Genomic DNA, 18,680 nt, shown 5'->3' on the forward strand with positions numbered 1-18,680 from the left:
TCAAAGTGGCAAATCATGTAAATGCGGCTTCACAATTGCTGTAGCAAAGTGGATAGCCACTACTAATATTTTGGGGGATGAGGTTTAAGAGATATAATGCCCAATGATAACACAAACTACAAGGACTTGATCTTTTTATTAGTTAACCTACCACTTAGACATTGGGAAACATTTAATGTTATTTGAATCAGTGCTATTTTAGTGCTATTCTACCTTTATACTGTGGAATCCTTTGTTTGGAAAATGTTAATAAAACTTTATTGTTACATATTGTTTTCTTTTCTATGAAGAAACTAAATGCATTTTGACAGGAAAAGTAGTATATATAGAGAGTCAAATCTATATACTGCATACATATATATATATATATACAGAGAATGCGGCATATGTGGTTATGTAAATGCATCAGTGGCGTTCTTACAGGTTTTTGAGAAGTGCACGTGCATGAATAGACTTTATAACAAACGTCATAGGATGGAGCCTAACAACGCCAACACAGCAGAAATAATTCAACGTTTCAGGGAGTATAGTGGTAAAAGCACATAAACTAAAAACTATACACGTTTATACACAGCAATGTAAAATATCAACTGTCCTTCATGTTTGCATAAATGTGCTTGCCTCATACATTGGGGCAACCCCAACATTTTTTATGTAAGATGGAAACCCTACTATTGCAGCACAATTCCACTGCAGGTTGCGATAGGAAGTTAAGGAAACAAACACAGCAACAGCTCTGCAATATCTGGGAAAAAAGCAAAGCATTGGAGAATAAAACTGTGAAGTCTTCTTCTGATGCCATGTTTTGTACACAAGTGTCGCGAGGAAATTACATTGCTGTGGAGAAAGCTGCTTACTGACAGAGCTGCATGTATACATGAGTAAAGAGTACGCCACTTATACGGTGTATGTAAACAGGACCGCCGCTTTCGATAAATAAGCCTCTTTCTGGTGTCCATGTAAACATAGTCATGTACAGAACAAAGAGAGGGAGAACACAAGGGCTTTAAATAAGCAAGAACTAGGTAACAAGACATATCTGGAATAAGGGTGATGCCAGGAACAAAGACTCAACTAGAACAATACATAAGAACTTAAAAATAAGTACTTAGCTACCCACTGAAGTAAACATTGACCTCAAGGATAGGAGTTTTCTCAAACTGTAAGTGATACATTTTCCCATGAAAATACAGTCTCTTTCAACAGATGTATGTAAACGCATTAATCAGCCAATTCAATCAGATATTGTAATTTGTTTCTTTGGCTTTGTTAGGCTAAATTAATTTGTTTGTTCTTTTCAGTTGCATGTATTTAAACATGGAGGAATTACTAATAGTTTAGCCTAGCTGTCTACCTACCTTACTGTGAAGGTGCCTACAGTAGAAGCATAAGAAGAGAAAGAAATAATGAAATAAGAAAACCTCATTAGCCGAGTCACCGCTTTTGAGAGGAAACCAGAGGCCTGTGTGTTTTATTGCTAACAGTTCAGTGGGTTTCTAAAGATGCTCACACCAGTTTAATCACTGTTTTTTCACACTGTCTGTAAACTTCAAAAAGCACTGGAGCCATCCAGAAGAAAAGCCATGAAGGGGATTTCTGTTCCTCTTTGGGCTGATTTAGCACTCTCTGCCCCCCTCTACTGAGTGTTGTCTGTTTACTGGAACTAGGTGGGGACAGAAGCTTCGAAAAAACATCAGAGTTTCTTTTGTGTATCAAAGCTATTTGGGCCAGTGCTTGGGAACTGGCCAATAGGGTGACAGATAAATCACGTTACCAGGGGTGATCAGGACAGTGTGTGCTAATTTCAAGATTTTCCTGATGCAAAGACAAGTCTCCTCTTCTCAAACTGTTATGTCCCCTTACCTACACATCTTCTCTTTGCCTCTACTGCCACAATACACAGAAAATTAGAAGCTCTTATGAGGAATGCTCTGCTCAGTGACACTGGAAATGTTAGCCCTAACATCCAAGCAAAGTCAGTGCATTCTGCAGTGAAAGACCAAAAAAAAAGACAGAGAAAATTAAGTGGGAAAATTTGCATCTTAAATGTTTTTAATTACCTTTAAAAACATTCACCAACCAACCTCAGCACTCCATTCATCAGGGTGTAAAATATAAACATCTTTCTGGAGTGAAAATCATTTCCTCTCTGATTAGTAGTATTGCTTCCGCTTTCTTTCTCCCAGGTTATGGATAATTTCTCCTTCCATGGTGAGATCATTGTAACATTGGTGACAATTCTGCATTGCAGACAATAGTTGACAGTGTTCCAAGGTTTCCCACCCTCACTGGAGCATGTAAGAAGTGCAGAGGTCAGCTGATGGAATGGTTAGACGTGACATGTGTTCTTACACGAAAAATGTATAGATGTTAGTGCCTAGGTTCCCAGACTGGATGGGCAATGCCAATGGTTATTTTAACACTAAATGATCACATGAAGTCACCCTGTTAGTAGTGTTAGTTTGTTAGTAGTACATGTACCACAACACATGGAAAAAAGTCATTACTGTTCTTCAGTGTCAACAAAAACAAGCAATGCTTTCAAGGAAATTAAATGACTGATAATGACAAAAGTCGCTGTCTCTCTTCATTGTGTCAAGAAGAGTCATAAGAAAACGAATGAGCTTCAAAAACAAAAGTTCACGTGGAGTTGCTCAGATTGCAGAGAGTATTTTTAACGTTGTTTGCTCATCTGCAATATGTCTATTAGACGTATATCAATAAGTGTGTCTTGGATGTCAATAAGACATTCTGCAGATGTCTTTGAGATGTTTATGATTTACAGTGTTTGTAAATCTGATCTTTTTAAGATGTTAAGCAGATGTTAATTAGATTGTGATGCTTTCCAGATGAAAAGATCTAAAACAGACATCTCTGAAATGTACGTGTGCTATCTGGGCAGTGTTTTATTTTGTCCCTCTTTATCACACGGCCCTGCATTCCAAAGACTATATTAAAATTATATTTTAAACTTTTTCTCTTGGCAAGCATAAATAAATAAATAAGGATTCTGTAATTGATAGTCAATGTAATTTACAATACAACTAAAATGTATTATTATTGTTATTATGCCTATTATTATCATGCACACCTTTTGTTTTTAATGGTTTTAATTCAGTAAATTTAAGTGTTTATAAAGTATTGTATACTTCGTTACATGTAGTCTTCCATATATGTGACTAGTCAAATGACACAAGTAAACATAAAATGCATTGGCTGATGATCTACAGTACATTTATGCAGAAGCTAATCATTTTCCTATAGTCATTTAGAAAATGTTGGTTTGTGGAAGCATTCATTCGGAAATGCCAGTGATATGGATGCATGCTCTGATTGAAGTACAGTATCAAAGGGTTTCAAGAAAATAAACAAATTTAGTCCAAACTATTTAAAATATGTTACTACCTTGTCAAGACACTTCCTAAGAAGGTATTTATGTTTCTTAGCAAACATAAACTTTATATAGTGTGTTCCCAGCTGTTTTATTGTTATAAGAGTGTTTAAAACTTCAGTCCAGATGATGCGAGTGATTCTATTTGGTATGACGTCACGATCCCACAGCCATGGCACAACGAGCATCGCGCGCAAACTGTGATGCCTCCTTTCCCTTCGAGACTACACATCAGTGTCTGTGTTTTACGCAACATTTCGACTGTTATTGGTATCTGTACCGAATTAGGAATACCGCTAGCTCACAAATATCTCGTGTCTTGGAGAGTTAAGACTTATTTTCTCAACTTCATCGCAGTGTTTTAAGAGCCGATTCATAGAAAGTAACAGGTGCGTGTGGGGATTGGAGTCGGGAATAGGAGCGCGGCGGTCACCAAGATTCCTCTTGTCTGTTGCCCAACAACAATAAATAGCTACCTTTTGAGTAGATTATTCTCAATTACAGCTCAGCCTGACAGACATCTCAGAAATGGCTAACTCGGGCGTTCAGTTGCTTGGATTTGGTCTCTCACTGATTGGCATCATTGGACTCATCGTGGGCACCATCCTCCCGCAGTGGAAGATGTCCGCGTACGTGGGGGACAGCATTATCACAGCAGTCGCCACTTACCAGGGACTGTGGATGACCTGCGCTTTTCAGAGCACAGGGCAGCTTCAGTGCAAAATCTACGACTCCATTCTGCAATTAGACAGTGAGTAGTCTCTGTCTCTCTGTCCGTCCGTCCATCCGTCTGTCTATCTATCTATCTCGTGATGTTTCTGGTATTGTCTCGTGGCTGTCTTGGTTCCTCAACGCGTTTTATAACATTGATTGTCTGCATATCCAATAAACTGAAGATCCACGTGTAAGTCAAATTCACATAAATCCAGGTTATCAAAGTTAAATGTTGTGATTTCCAGATAAGCTGAATACAATACCAAGCCAAATATTGTGTTGATTTTAGTACAGGGTGAATTACAGTAGCCTAATGTGGAAAATTAGGTAACATGAAAGCCCTAAGATCTGAAAAAATATGAATTTCAGCATTTTCTATGCCCCCTTTAATGTTAGCATGCTCTCCAGTTGGCATGGATTCCACACAAGTGTGTGCAAAACCTGATGATCCATGTTATCCCTGCATGATTTGAAAAATTTCCTGTGAGCATCTTGTGTGCTTCACTGAAAATCCCAAAAAGTTGATTCTACTCATTTGATTGAGTGAACTCATTCCTTCAGTTGAACTGAGTAATGGCATCTCCAAAACGAATGTAACTAAGTTTGTTACTTTGTGTTCATATATAATGAACTTAACTATTTAAATTATTTAAGTTAACTAGATGCAAGTAGGCTTAACTCAGATTTGCTATTTAAATATTGTCGTTGATTCAATTTAGATCAAACAATAGCATGGCTTAAACCCAAAAGATCATAATTGATTCTACATCATTCATTAAATAATCTTAATTCTCCAAAAGAATGCATATACTGTATATCTGCAATTTATCTGCACATGCAGAGAATTAAGAGTGAACATGTCCAAACTGACCAAATGGGACACTGATCACCCTTATGGTGACATCACAGGAAACAAATATTTGCAACAAAACAACATATATAACACTTCAAACGAGCTAAAACCTCTATAAATTCCTAATTACAACTATGTATATGCCCCCATAACTTCCCTTTGACCAAGGAAACATAATTAAATAATTCTAGTGCAAAGCATTATGGGTTTTCTCCACAATTGTATGCTCAAAAGTTTGAGTTATTAAGATAAATGAACTTAGATATTTGAGTTATGGGCTCAAAACCTGACATTTCAAGTGATACTTAATTAAGACAACTTGATATTTCCAGGAATGACAACTTAAGGGTTTACAGTGTTCAGTGGCAGCATGAAAATATGACCTTTTGTACAAAGGAAAATAGTAGTTTGATTAGTGACTTAGAAATAATGCAGAATCTTAAATATTTTGTATTCATTTTATATAGTTATGTTTCTTTGTTTAATTGTATTTACATTTTTCAAAATCCTTAAGTTTTCTTTGTATTTCCAGGTTTAAATTATATTTTGAACCCCAGATTTTTCCTGTGGACTCAAACTTTTGAACCCACAGTATAAATTGATTTCCCAGTAGATAAGGGCTTGCACTGTGTACACTACTGCATATATTTAGGTGTTTATTGGTTAAGAATTCCTTGGCAACTGAAGCTGAAGTTTCCCACCCTCTACCCTTCGCACACACACACTCAAATAAACACTGGTGCCATTTCTTACCACTGCTTGATTAATGGATGTTGGCCTCGCCAATGCGAGTTTGAACCTACTGTATGTCTGTAATGTAATGAGGCAGGACAGGTAGCCATGGTGACAGCAGCCTGTGCTTCTCTGGGAAGAACATAACCCATTGTTCTCAGGTACCTGGCAGAGTATTTTTGTTAACACACCCAACCACCACAGTCAAAAATCAGGAGTTGATTAATTGAATCAAGTGTTTCAGTTTATGGTTGTTACAGAAACATTCCATCCACGGTTCCCCAAGGACTGGGCTGGGAAACCACAACTCTCTTTACAGTGTGATGCAGATTCTTGATCAAATGTGATGGTTCATTTCTTCTTCAGTTGTATTTACTGAGGCTCTGTGCAGAACCTCAGAGTTCTTTTAGGGGAAAATGGTGGGAAACTTCCAGTTTAAACCAGCTGGAACTGCACCTGACAGCAGGTTGAATTAGGAGGGAAGGAGGAGCAAGACAAGAAAGAAAAAATGGAAGGGTGTCCCTCTAAATTCCACAGCTGACTGTTTTCCTCGCCTGGCAAGATATGCCTTTTTGTGTTTTATTGAATAAAGGAGAGGAATAACTCTTCCACTTCACTACAGCTTGCACCCCACCCCCCGCACTTTCTTTCCCCTACTTTCCCTCTCTTGGTGGGTTTTGTGTGCACGTGTTCAGGATGGTACTGGCACAGACTGGTTCTTGTTATGGTCTCTCACTCTCTCTTTCTCAGCTTTATTGCTATAAGTGATAAGTGATAGATTTTATTTCGAACTGGACATTATTTTCTCACAGAGGTCAGTGGATTATTAGTCAGTGGTTATCACTAAGGATTGGGTATTTGAAGAAAACACTAAACCTAAATATTAAACAACTTGGAGTATAGAAACCTGGGTGTGGGCTCTTTTAACTTGTAAGCAACCACCAGGCAAAACTCCCCAGCAACCACCTAGCATTTGTCTTATACTGATATGCTGAAAACTGCTCTGTTGATGTTTTCACGTTCACAATTATGAATAACATTATGAATCACATACTGTACATGACATTTTATCACATAGGAACAGAGCGCAACCATGCCTGCCCACATTTTTAGCCCTCTTGGTTCCGAAAGTATTTTTCCCATTCATTTTTTTCCACAGGGATTTCATATAATCCTTCTTAAAAAGAGTTATTATCTGTGAACCAGACTAACCTGCTCCAAGGTAAATCACAACATTACAAGAACTTTGCTCTAAAGAAAAAGAATATTTGAAAATCTAATACATAATGTCTTTAATGAGAGAATGAACTACAATTCCATGAAGCATTGCGAATGACGAAATCAAAATAAAAATGATGGAAAATTACAAACTATTTATTTAAAGTTGTTCATTATAAGTATAGAATCAATATATTTCATTTATATTGTAAAATATTCATATATATACTCATATATAAGTAGTTTTAGAGTGTGGTAAGACTCAAGTAAGACTGGATTGCTCAATTTAAAGTGTGTCATGGGAGTGGGTGGTCGCTGATGGGCTCTTTTGCCATGATTCTCTGATTGGTGGATTTTCTCCCTCAGGATCATGGGTACTGTAGTTCTTCACCAGTCATTCCAAAATTAAACAACATTTTTATAAAACAAAGTTGAAATAACATGGACTGATTGCTTCAGCAGAAGCATACTGTACCATTGATTAACAGCCTCTGAGCTCATTGTAGGTCTGTCTTTCAAAGTATATATGTTATCATTAATAATTCATTCCACTATGGAAAAAATGAACTGGCTTTTTATTTCCGGATCCAGACTGTGGCACTCTGTTTTAAAAACAAAATCTCTAAAAATACTCAGAACACCTTAGCAACCACATAGCAATACCCTGGTGGCATTCAGCCACAACATCCTAGCACTGTGGCAGTGACTTTTGCACAGGCGTGCAAAAACCTGAAATTGTCTGAAAAAACCCTTGTCTCCTTAATCTAATGCATCACTTCTATGACATTTACAGTTATTTATGTTGTTTTTTTTGTTTTGTTTTTTTGTTTTGTTTTTTTGTACTCAATTTGTTTTCTCACGTCAAGCATTAGTGCAGGACTTAAAAAGTTTGCAAAAATGCAAAACATAATAAGTAATTAATAGTTTTAATAATTTAAAAAGAATGTTTTTTTATTTTAAGTTTACATTTACATTTTAACTGTAGTTTTTTCACATGATTTATTTAAATATGTCATTGGTGTTACATTGTTTAATATTCATTTGAAAGATTTTCATTGAAAATTACCAGTGGTATGACTGATTGATTTTAGTCTGATCAGAGGTATTTGTTTTGTGATTCTACTGACACAATCTTTGAAACCTCATCTTTTAAGAGAGCTTGTTCACTGGTGTTATAACCTTTCCTTCATTCATGAAACAAACTAAAGAAAATTTTTTTTAAAAAAGAACAACAGTCAAGTTGTCCTTTATAAATAAAAATAAGCAGATGATATTTGCACCCTGGTGCAAATAAAAGTAGATACTTCTTCCACCCCAGTGCAAATAGTGCCAAATATTATTTGCACCTCAACCCTGGTGCAAATAATGGTAGATGCTATTTGCACCCTGGTGTAAACAGTGGCAAATACTATTTGCACCCCTTATAAAATACTAACATACTGTTTAGGGGTATCACTGCAGTGTGTTTATTGTGTTTAATTAGAGTCCCAGCACTACACCAACCCCTAAACCTAACTTTTCCTTACAAAAATGTATCATGGTTTTACTACAGTAACCATAGTATCACCACTGTATTTTGTAGTAAAATAGTTATTAATGATTACCATATGAACTATATTACTATATAAACAACATATTACTGTAGTAACACTATTGTTAATGGCATCAAATCTTTGGTTTCCATCAGCATGGTTATTATAATATTACTGTTGTAAAACTACCTTTATATTAATTTTTATGTATTATTATAAGTAGTATTAAAGAAAATATTAAGAGTGGAGACAGGAAACAAAATAGGAAAAAGAGTGCACCATATGTGGAATCGAACCTCGCATTGGTGTTACGCCCCACAATACTGCAGTGACACTTACAAAGCAGTTTGTCGTACATTTCTATTCGGGTGCAGATAGACACATTATGTGGCAGGTGCTATTTACACCTACATGCAACTAGTCAATTCGATAAAGATCATGTCAAGATGTTAAAAAAATTATACCCTAAGCTTTTATGGGCAAAAACAGAATTGAAAATTTCAATATTTTTTTAAGGCAGAAAGTCAACCTTTTTTGAGAATAACCCATAAACAAATAATAGCAAAACAGCTGGGCTATTTCCAGGGGGATTGTTCATTTGCATTCCGGAATGTAGAGATTTGCAAAGATCTCACCATCAGTTTTATAGTGTAGAAACTTTCAGTAGGAGCACACTAGGGGTATCATGAGAGAACAGGAAGAATCTTCTCTATATTTCTCTACCCTTCTGTTGCAGGTGATCTTCAGGCGACCCGTGCATTGATGATTGTGGGTATAATTATGTCCATTGCCGGTCTGGGTGTGGCCTGCATGGGGATGAAGTGCACAACTTGTGGAGCCGATGACAAAGTTCGCAAGTCTCGCACGGCTATGACAGGAGGCATCATACTGCTAGTGGGAGGTGAGTGTATGTATGCAAAAGAGAGAAAAATATAGAGACAGACTGTGTCTGTGTGTGAAACTTTACACCAGCTTAAAGGGATAGTTCACCCAAAAATGAAAATTCTCTCATAATTTATTCAACCTCATGCTGTCCCAGTTGTGTATGATTTTCTTTCTTCTGCTGAACACAAACAATGATTTTTAGAAGAATATTTCAGCTCTGTAGCTCCATTCAGTGCAAGTGAATGGTGGCCAGGACTTTGAAGCTCCAAAAAGCACAGTGGTTAAATCCATGTCTTCAGAAGCAATATGATAGGTGTAATTGAGAAACAGATAAATATTTAAGTCCTTTTTTACTATAAATCTCCACTTTCATCTTCCACATTCCTCTTCTTTTGTTTTTTGGCGATTCGCATTCTTCGTGCATATCGCCACCTACTGGTTGGGGCTGGTCAAAGGTAGAGAATTATAGTAAAACATAACTTTGTTTCTCACCCACACCTAGTGTCTGAAGATATGGATTTCACCATTGGAGTCGCATGGATTACGTTTATGATGCCTTTATGTGCTTATTGGATATTTAAAGTTCTGGCCATGATTCACTTGCATTGTATGGACCTGCAGAGCTGAAATATTCTTCAAACAATCTTCGTGTTCAGCAGAAAAAAGAAAGTCATACACATGGTTGGGAGTGTTACTTTTAAAATGTATTCCACTACAGATTACAGAATACATGCTGTAAAATGTCATTTGTAACAAATTCCATTAGATTACTCAAGGTCAGTAACATAATCTAAATTCTTTGGATTACTTCTTCAGCACTGGCAGATTTTATTTTTTATTTGTATTTTTTGTATTTTTTGTATTTTTTTTACTTGTTTTGACTATAAAAAAAAAGTTAATAAGTGTAACTTGTTAACTGTACAGTAAAAAAAGCAAGTATAGTTAGACAACATATATTTAAAATAGTTAACAGCAAATGTGTCTTGTTTTTAAGGATTTTTTTAGAGAGTTTACAGGAAAACAATAAAAACAATTCTCATCAAAACTAAGATTTTTGCTGTACATCTTTGCCCTAATTCTAATGATCTTACTAGAGAAAAAAATATAATCTAATGTGGATTTTCTTGATAGAATTTTTTTTATCTTGCCTGATAACATGTGCATGTAAAAGGACTAGAAATAGCATTTTAGCTTAGCATAAAGTCAAGTAATATTTATTTGTATAGCGCCTTTCACAACACACATCGTTTCAAAGCAGCTTTACAGAAAATCATGCATTAACAGAAAATGAAACTGTAATATCAATAATGTCTTAGAGTCATCATTGTGTAGTTTAATAAAATATGATTGTGAATTGTATTTAAAAATAAGTAATTAAATAATAATTGTATTTAGAAACCCAGTGAGCAAGCCGAAGGTGACTGTGGCAAGGAACACAAAACTCCATAAGATGTTGGTTAATGGCAAAAAATAACCTTGGGAGAAACCAGGCTCACTGTGGGGGCCAGTTCACTTCTGGCTAACATAATGAATATAATGCCAATATTACTTAATTATGTATAGTGCAAGTCATGGTTTAAAATTATTAAACTAAGTGTTAAGGGTCAGTGTATAAACAAAGATTTTGTAAGAACTGTAATATTAATGACTGATGTCTTTGAAGTTCATCCTGGATTAACTGTTCACATAGATGCATTGTCCTTTGTTAGTTGGCTGATGAAGGCTTTTGTTGGCAATTAATTGATAATCTATGTATTCCATTATAAGAGTGTAGTCCATCATTAGACCGAGGTGATGCAGGCAGAGAGAGATCAGTGAGTAGCATCGCAGTTCAACCAGCCGGTAATTTCGGTGAGGTCTATACTATCCTAAATCCAAGGTTCAGGCAATGGCATATGATGTATTCCATGTCTTATGGTTGGAGTTGGCATCAGTTCATCCTCTGAAGTCCATCATAATAAATAGACTGAAGTGATGTTTGGCTGGCACAAGCTGCATTTAGTCGTCATCACTCAGAGACACATAGCAGTAGAGTCCAACACGAAGCAGGAACAGAGGTGGATCCAGCCGGTTCTGGTGACCTCAGGATAGGAGTCCCGAGGTTGAGACAGGGATACAAATAGAATAATATTAGCATAGATGCCATTCAATTTATTGCAGAGTTATAGATCATGATCAATGATTCTGGTTTCTGGTTCCGGCAGACCTAACTAAAGCAGCCTAATTGTGAGTTGAAGGATAAAGTAGGTGTATGCCTGGCTAATAGATGAGTCTTTAGTCTAGACTTAAACTGAGTGAGTGTGTCTGCATCTCGAACAGTGTTAGGGAGACTATTCCATAGTTTAGGAGCTAAATAGGAAAAGGATCTACCTCCTTTTGTGGATTTTGATATTCTAGGAACTATTAACAGGCCAGACTTTAGTGATCTTAATGAACGTGATGGAATATAGCATGGAGAAGGTCACTGAAGTACTGTGGAGCTAGACCATTCAAAGCTTTGTATGTAGTTAACAGAATTTTAAAATTTAACAGGTAGCCAATGTAACGATGATAAAATGGGGCTAATATGATCATATTTCTTGGTTCTAGTCAGCACTCTGGCAGCTGCATTTTGAACCAATTGAAGTTTATTTATTGATCTTGCTAGACATCCTCCCAGTAATGCTTTACAATAAACTAGTCTTGAGGTCATGAACGCATGAATTAGTTTTTCGGCATCAGCAAAGAGAGCATGTGTCATAATTTAGCAATATTTCTTAGGTGGAAGAATGTTGTTCTGCAAACATTGGTAATTTGATTTTCAAAGGGCAGATTGGTATCAAATATAACACCCAAGTTCTTCGCTGTTGAAGACGATGTAACAGTACATCCATTGAGAGACAAATTATATTTTAGCGGCTTGTTTTTAGAGGTTTTTGGTCCAATAATTAGTACCTCTGTTTTGTCAGAATTGAGCAGAAGGAAATTTCTGGCCATCCAATCTTTCATTTCATTTATACACTCTGCTAATTTGGAGAGTTGTGAAATTTCATCAGGTTTTGAAGAAATATAAAGTTGGGTATCCTCGGCATAACAGTAGAAACCAGTAGCGAATTCTCAGGGCCAGCAAAGCCTTCTCTGCTGGCCAAACATGCCAAATATATAAATAAATATTTTTCATCCTTTTTGTCACGTTTATGTGTTTTGTTCTTGTTTTCATGTCTTTTTTTAAAAAAGTTTAGTTCCTGTTCAGGTCATGTGGTTCCATGTCAAGTTATTTCCTGTTTCCCTGCCATGTCATGTGATTCCCTGTTTCCATGTCAAGTCATGTGATCATCCTGTTTCCCTCCATGTTCATGTGTCTTGTTTTCATTGGTTTATTGTCTTGTTAAATCGTTATCAGTTCTAGTTAGTCATTGGTTTAAATTTATTAGTCTTGTTATCTTGTTTATAGTTCTGTCTGTTCATTGGTTGTCTTGTTACCCTTGTCCATGTATTTATACCCTCATGTTCACCATGGTCCTTTGTGAGGTATTGTGTTTTTGTAATGTTGGTTCTATGGTCAAGTCAAGTCAAGTCTAGTTGTATATGTCTGTTTTGTTTCACGTTTGATTTACGGTTTTTGGATTCCACGTTTGTAATAAACTGCACTTGGGTTCTTCACATCATCTCGTCTTCGTCTGCCTGTCATTGCCTTGCCAGCCATCATTACAGAATACCTCACCAAACCATGAACCCAGCAGTTCAACTCCTATGCCTATGTCAGGGGAATCGTCCCCTGGAGGAATATATAGAGGACTTCTGCGCTCTGGCCTGCAAGGTCGACTTTAATGAGATTGCCCTCAAGGACTGTTTCCGTTTTGGGCTGAATGAGCCGATCTCCTCTCTGATGCCTGACGGTTGGAGTACCTACAGCCTAACTCAGTATACTGACCTTGCCCTACTGATAAGTGGTTCACCGTTCACTGTGGGGGAGGCGGATAACAAGCTGAAGTCCCACATCATGGCCGCCGAGCCAGCGTCCCACGTCATGGCCGCCAAGCCAGCGTCCCACGTCATGGTCGACGAGCCAGTGTCCTACGTCATGGTCGCCGAGCCAGTGTCCCACGTCATGGTCGCCGAGCCAGGGTCCCACGTCATAGTCGCCAAGCTTGTGCCACCTTCAGCCACGCCTGAGTCTGCTCCATGCCATGTCACAGCCACGCCTCAGCCTGCTCCATGCCATGTCACAGCCAAGCCTGAGCCTGCTCCATGCCATGCCACAGCCATGCCTGTATCTGCTCCATGCCATGTCACAGCCACGCCTGAGTCTGCTATTATAATATAATATAGGTATTATAGACCTCCTTGGTAGATTCATATGAAAAATTATGATTTTTGAATGTCTGTTGGGGAGACGTTCATTTCACAAAACAGTCCTTTCGTGCGTGGATGTGTTTTTAAAATTTCAATTGGTAGTACTAGTTAGCTGCGACATAATGTATGATGCCCAAAGGCATAGGGTGTCTTATTCATTGTGAAACTGTGTTTTCTTAATGGCATGAATCACACTGAAGGCCTAGACTTTGAATGCATGGCCTGCCACTGGTGGAAACTTATTCCAAGATTCCTGATAATATCTCCCAGGGGAAGCATATACAAGGAGAAAATCAGAGGCCCTAAAACTGATCCCTGTGGCACTCCATATTTAACTTCTGTTTGGTCTGACAATTCCTCATTTACATAGACAAAGCAGTAGCGTTCTGCTAAATAGGACCTAAACCATGCTAATGCAAGTCCACAAATCCCAACATAATTCTCTAGCCTATTCAAGAGAATGTTGTGATCATTTCAAGAGTGGTGCACGGAGATGGGGAGGGTGGTGGCTTTTGAGGAAGTGTCACGTAGAAGGCTGGGGAACTGGGATATATATATATTGTTTGTGTGTGTGTGTGTGTGTGTGTGTGTGTGTGTGTGTGTGTGTGTATGCTCATGTGTGAACACAGGGATGTTTGTTGAGGGTCAGGGTGGGGTTGAGGATTGGAAGGGGTAATAGTAGGGGTTAAATGTTGATTCTGTGAATATATGTTTTGCTTTTCTTTGTTAACTGTATGAATCAATAAAAAATGTTAATCAGAAAAAAGAGAATGTCGTGATCTATCGTGTTGAAGGCAGCACTAAGATCTAAAAGCACTAGAAGTGAAATGCAGCCATGATCAGATGATAAGAGCAAGTCATTTGCAACTCTGATAAGTGCAGTCTCTTTACTGTGATAGGGCCTAAATCCTGACTGAAATTGTTCATATATATATACTATTTCTCTGTAGAAATGAACATAGTTGGGAGGATACTACCTTTTCTAGTATTTTCGACATAGCAGGAGATTTGAAATCGGTCTATAATTAGCCAGTTCTCCAGGATCAAGTTGTGGCTTCTTAATAAGTGGTTTGGTAACGGCCATTTTAAAGTGTCTTGGGACATGTCCTAAGGATAGCGAGGTTCTGAGATTACAGGGAATACCTCTTTTAAGAGCTTAGTTGGTATTGGATCTAACATACTTGTGGTTTTTGAAGTTTCAATAATTTTTGTTAGCTCTTCAAGACCTATGACAGCAAAGGATTGAAGTTGCACGTGAGGAAAATTATGAGACACTGTTTTCTGAGGTACTGTGACAGATGATTGCATAATTCCAATTTTATTTCTGGTTATTTCAATTTTATCAGTAAAGAAATTCATGAAGTCATTACTGCTCATCAAGATGGCGCCGCAGATGGCCGCCTCGGTGTGTAGCTCTTCAGTTCTTTTGTTGTTTTTGTTTGTTTGTCCTGTGTTTAGTAATATTTTTCCAGTCAGTTTTACCAGGGATGAACTGCTGAACATTCAGCAGCATATACCAGACAACCTTTTCCCGGTTTTTGAATATTCAGGCTGGACATTTTGGTTGGAGGCGCAGCTGTGTTGTTCAGGAGACGCAGGCGAGGTTAACTATCTCTGCTGCTCCAAACTTACTTCCAAACCCCACCGAGTATACACAACGACATCATCTTCTGATCTTATAGCATCATATCCATCCATTTAATGAAACAAATGACAGAAAATGTAAAGTAATCTCTTCAGTAATCAAAATACTTTTTGAATGTAACTGTATTCTAATACTGTTCTAATTAGTAACTGTCACTAATATTTTGTATTTTAAATACGTAATCCCGTTTCATGTTTTCCATTACTTCCCAACCCTGGTCATACACATCTGGGATGGCATGAGGGTGAATAAATGATGAGAGAGTTTTCATTTTTGGGTGAACTATTCCTTTAAACAGCTTTACAATACAAACATCTTTGAACTTTTCTTATAGGTATAACTCAAAGAACATCAGTGCTTTTGTCAAGCTTCTCCACTCAGTTTTGGGGTCATTGAACATCAAAGCAAACAGGGTTGTGAAAACACAAGATTATGTGTAATCATCTGCCAAAAAAAAAAAAAAAAAGTTTGTTTGTGTAGGAAGAGTTATGATCATGTATTCGAAAGACCACCCTGATACATGATGCATGAGTAGTTCACAAGAGTCCCAGAAAGTTAAAGTTGTTTCCAAAAGAATTATTAGGCTCTTGCTTTGAAGAAACTAGCTAATGTTTTGAACTACTGGCAAAGAAAGTAAGTCCTCTTTTGTCCTCTTTTTTTAAAAAACAATCTTCATGTTTTCTTCATGCAGCCCTTTGTGCAATTGTTGCCTGCTCATGGTTTGCTCACAATGTGATCCGAGCCTTCTACAACCCCTTCACCCCAGTGAACACCAAGTGAGTGCCACACTTGCACGTACTTTGCACAATTTCGGGATCACTGTTTCCAAACCCTGTTCTTGGAGGCCCCCCAACACAACACATTTTGTATGTGTCCCCGACCCTTAAATCTGACACACCCATTTCAGTTCTTGGAGCATTCTACTTGTGTGCTGATGTGTTGAATTGGGTGTGGTACCTTAGGGAGACATTCAAAAATGTGCAGTGTTGGCGGGGGCATCCAGGACCAAGGTTAGGAAACACTGTTCTAGAACTTTGGCCAATTACAGTTTATAAAATGCAAAAAATAAATAAATACAATTCAAACAAGTTATCTTTTCATAACTCCTCATATATTTTCCTCTCTTTCTTTACCATTAGGTTTGAGTTTGGAGCAGCCATTTTCATTGCATGGGGTGGTTCATTTCTTGATGTTCTTGGAGGAGCCATGCTGGCGGCCTCGTGTCCTCGAAGTAAACAAGTGTCAAAATATCCTAAAAGTAACCCTCCTAGGTCTGCCAACAGCAACAAAGAGTATGTCTGATCAAGACTGCCTCTCACTGGACAGAGATAGGAACTTCATAAGGTGAAGAATTATTTCAACAGAATAATGGACTGAGCATGTTGTGAGGTTTTAAATTGGTTATACAGGATATGAGCTTACACAACTGTCACTGAGGAGGAAAACAGATCAAACTGCCTATCACCCCATAATAAAATGGGCAAATAAGTTCAAATAAATATATTTACAAAGCCCTCTGAGAGTTCTTGGGATTCTAGGAATTTAATGTCAGTATAAATGTTCACAGCATGCTTCAGCCTTCATTGTTTCACTGAAGAAAGCAACTAGGTTGATTTGTTTATGCAAAAGAAGCGAAACTTGGATAGAGAGTCAGAAATGCTGATGTTTTCAAGGTGTCCAATAGGGAGCACTATAACCAACACTCTAAACAGGTGTTGTCCAAAATGGTGGTAGTTTTTTAAGATTTGTTTTTGTTTTTTTCAATATTTATCGAATGGCAACATAAAAGCTAACACTATTAATAATGCATATATGATGATACATATTCGAGTCACTATTATGTGGTTAATGCAATTATAGTGTTTTACAGATGGCTGAAGGATGAGGAATATCCTGTTATTATGAATAAAACATATTTTCATTCGCTTAACACATTTCAGCATTAATCCATCACTTGTTCCACCTCATGTTTATGTTGTTATCATTCATGAACTCCCTTGAATACCTTTTACAATTAAAAAAATTAATTAAAGTTTGTTGCATCTTGATAATGGCAACAGTGTTAGTTAGATATTGTTTGAGCATTTATTTTACCTGCTTATTTTCAATAAATGTTGTTTTCATCAAAATAGACTGGTTATTATTATTTTGGTTTTAAAGGACTCACATTCCAAATGTGAATCTGAAATACACATACATATAGTTTTCATAAATTAAAACAAATATCCCACCCTAGTGCCTCAAGTGTTAACACTCACACTTTAACACAAAGTTAATCATGCTTTATTTCTCCCCCATAGCACTCCCTCAAAACAATTTACAAAAATCCGTAAATGTCCATGCAAACCTCCTAAAGTGAAGACAAATGCACAATTTGACCAGTATCACAGATCTTTAGATTGTTCATCTCAATCAGTATGCATTTTTATGATTGTACTTATTTAATTTCAAATTGAAGACAAAAGGCCCATACAAAGAGTGACCAATTAAAAACATCACCTTACTATAACCAATTAACTGATGTCATTCACAGTGCATCTGAGACGAAGTCAAGCAGACCCCAGTTACCAAGGTAACCACAGGTCTTACCAAATGGCATGTTACACATTAACAGAGTTTAACAGGAAAATGTCTTCTTTGGGAGATGATTAATCTAACTTGCTTTGGTTAGCATTGTTTTTCTTTTTCTGCAGTAAAATGCAGTTTTAATATAATATAGCCCTGTCACATCAGAGATCATCAAGATCTTCACTTGGAGAAAGAAATGTCAGAACCGTAACAAGACTGGTGCATTCAGTGCCACAGAAGCATGAAATCTGCCAACTGATGGGCAAGCCTAAAGAGGACATGAAAGTCACTAGTTTTGTTTTTTGTTTGTTTGTTTGTTTGTTTGTTTTTTGTATGACCTTGAAGCAGTTAAAGGTTTGAAAGCTTTAAAGTGGAGGTAAGTGAGAACATGAAAGAGGGAGAGTGTAGTCCATTTAAAATCTGTAGGCCTGTAAGTTTGTTTTGGCACAGTTACATCATGCATCAGGCAACAGGTGATACTCTCTAAGACACTGGGAAGCTTCTGTTATTGTTTATGATATCGTCCAAGTCCTCATCATCAATGACCACTGTAAAATCAAAGAAAAAATGGAGAAACATATTTTTGCAATGTAATTGCTGAATGCCACAAAATAGAGATAAAAATAAAAAATCTTTATATATATATATATATATAATCCATCATATATTTTATAATAGACATTATAATTTAATTAATAAATTCATAAAATAACACGTAGGCGACTGAACACCCACCTCTCTTAGACCGCCCGATCTGTCCAAGTTTTGGGGCTCGCTGCATTCTCCGTGGGGCGGATCTGTTTGTCT

General features: G+C 37.1%; 1 protein-coding gene across 1 annotated transcript; it reads left to right on the forward strand.

Annotated features, from left to right (window-relative positions):
* The first annotated feature begins 3,575 nt into the window (after positions 1-3,575).
* Positions 3,576-18,357, forward strand: LOC127455419 (claudin-7-A-like). Its single transcript, XM_051723298.1, has 4 exons — positions 3,576-4,142; positions 9,177-9,341; positions 15,997-16,081; positions 16,445-18,357. The coding sequence occupies exons 1-4, from the start codon at positions 3,920-3,922 to the stop codon at positions 16,605-16,607; spliced, it is 636 nt and encodes a 211-aa protein (XP_051579258.1). The 5' UTR covers positions 3,576-3,919; the 3' UTR covers positions 16,608-18,357.
* The last annotated feature ends 323 nt before the right edge of the window (positions 18,358-18,680 follow it).

The sequence above is a fragment of the Myxocyprinus asiaticus genome, chromosome 2, assembly GCF_019703515.2.
Source record: "Myxocyprinus asiaticus isolate MX2 ecotype Aquarium Trade chromosome 2, UBuf_Myxa_2, whole genome shotgun sequence".
NCBI classification, from domain to species: domain Eukaryota; kingdom Metazoa; phylum Chordata; class Actinopteri; order Cypriniformes; family Catostomidae; genus Myxocyprinus; species Myxocyprinus asiaticus.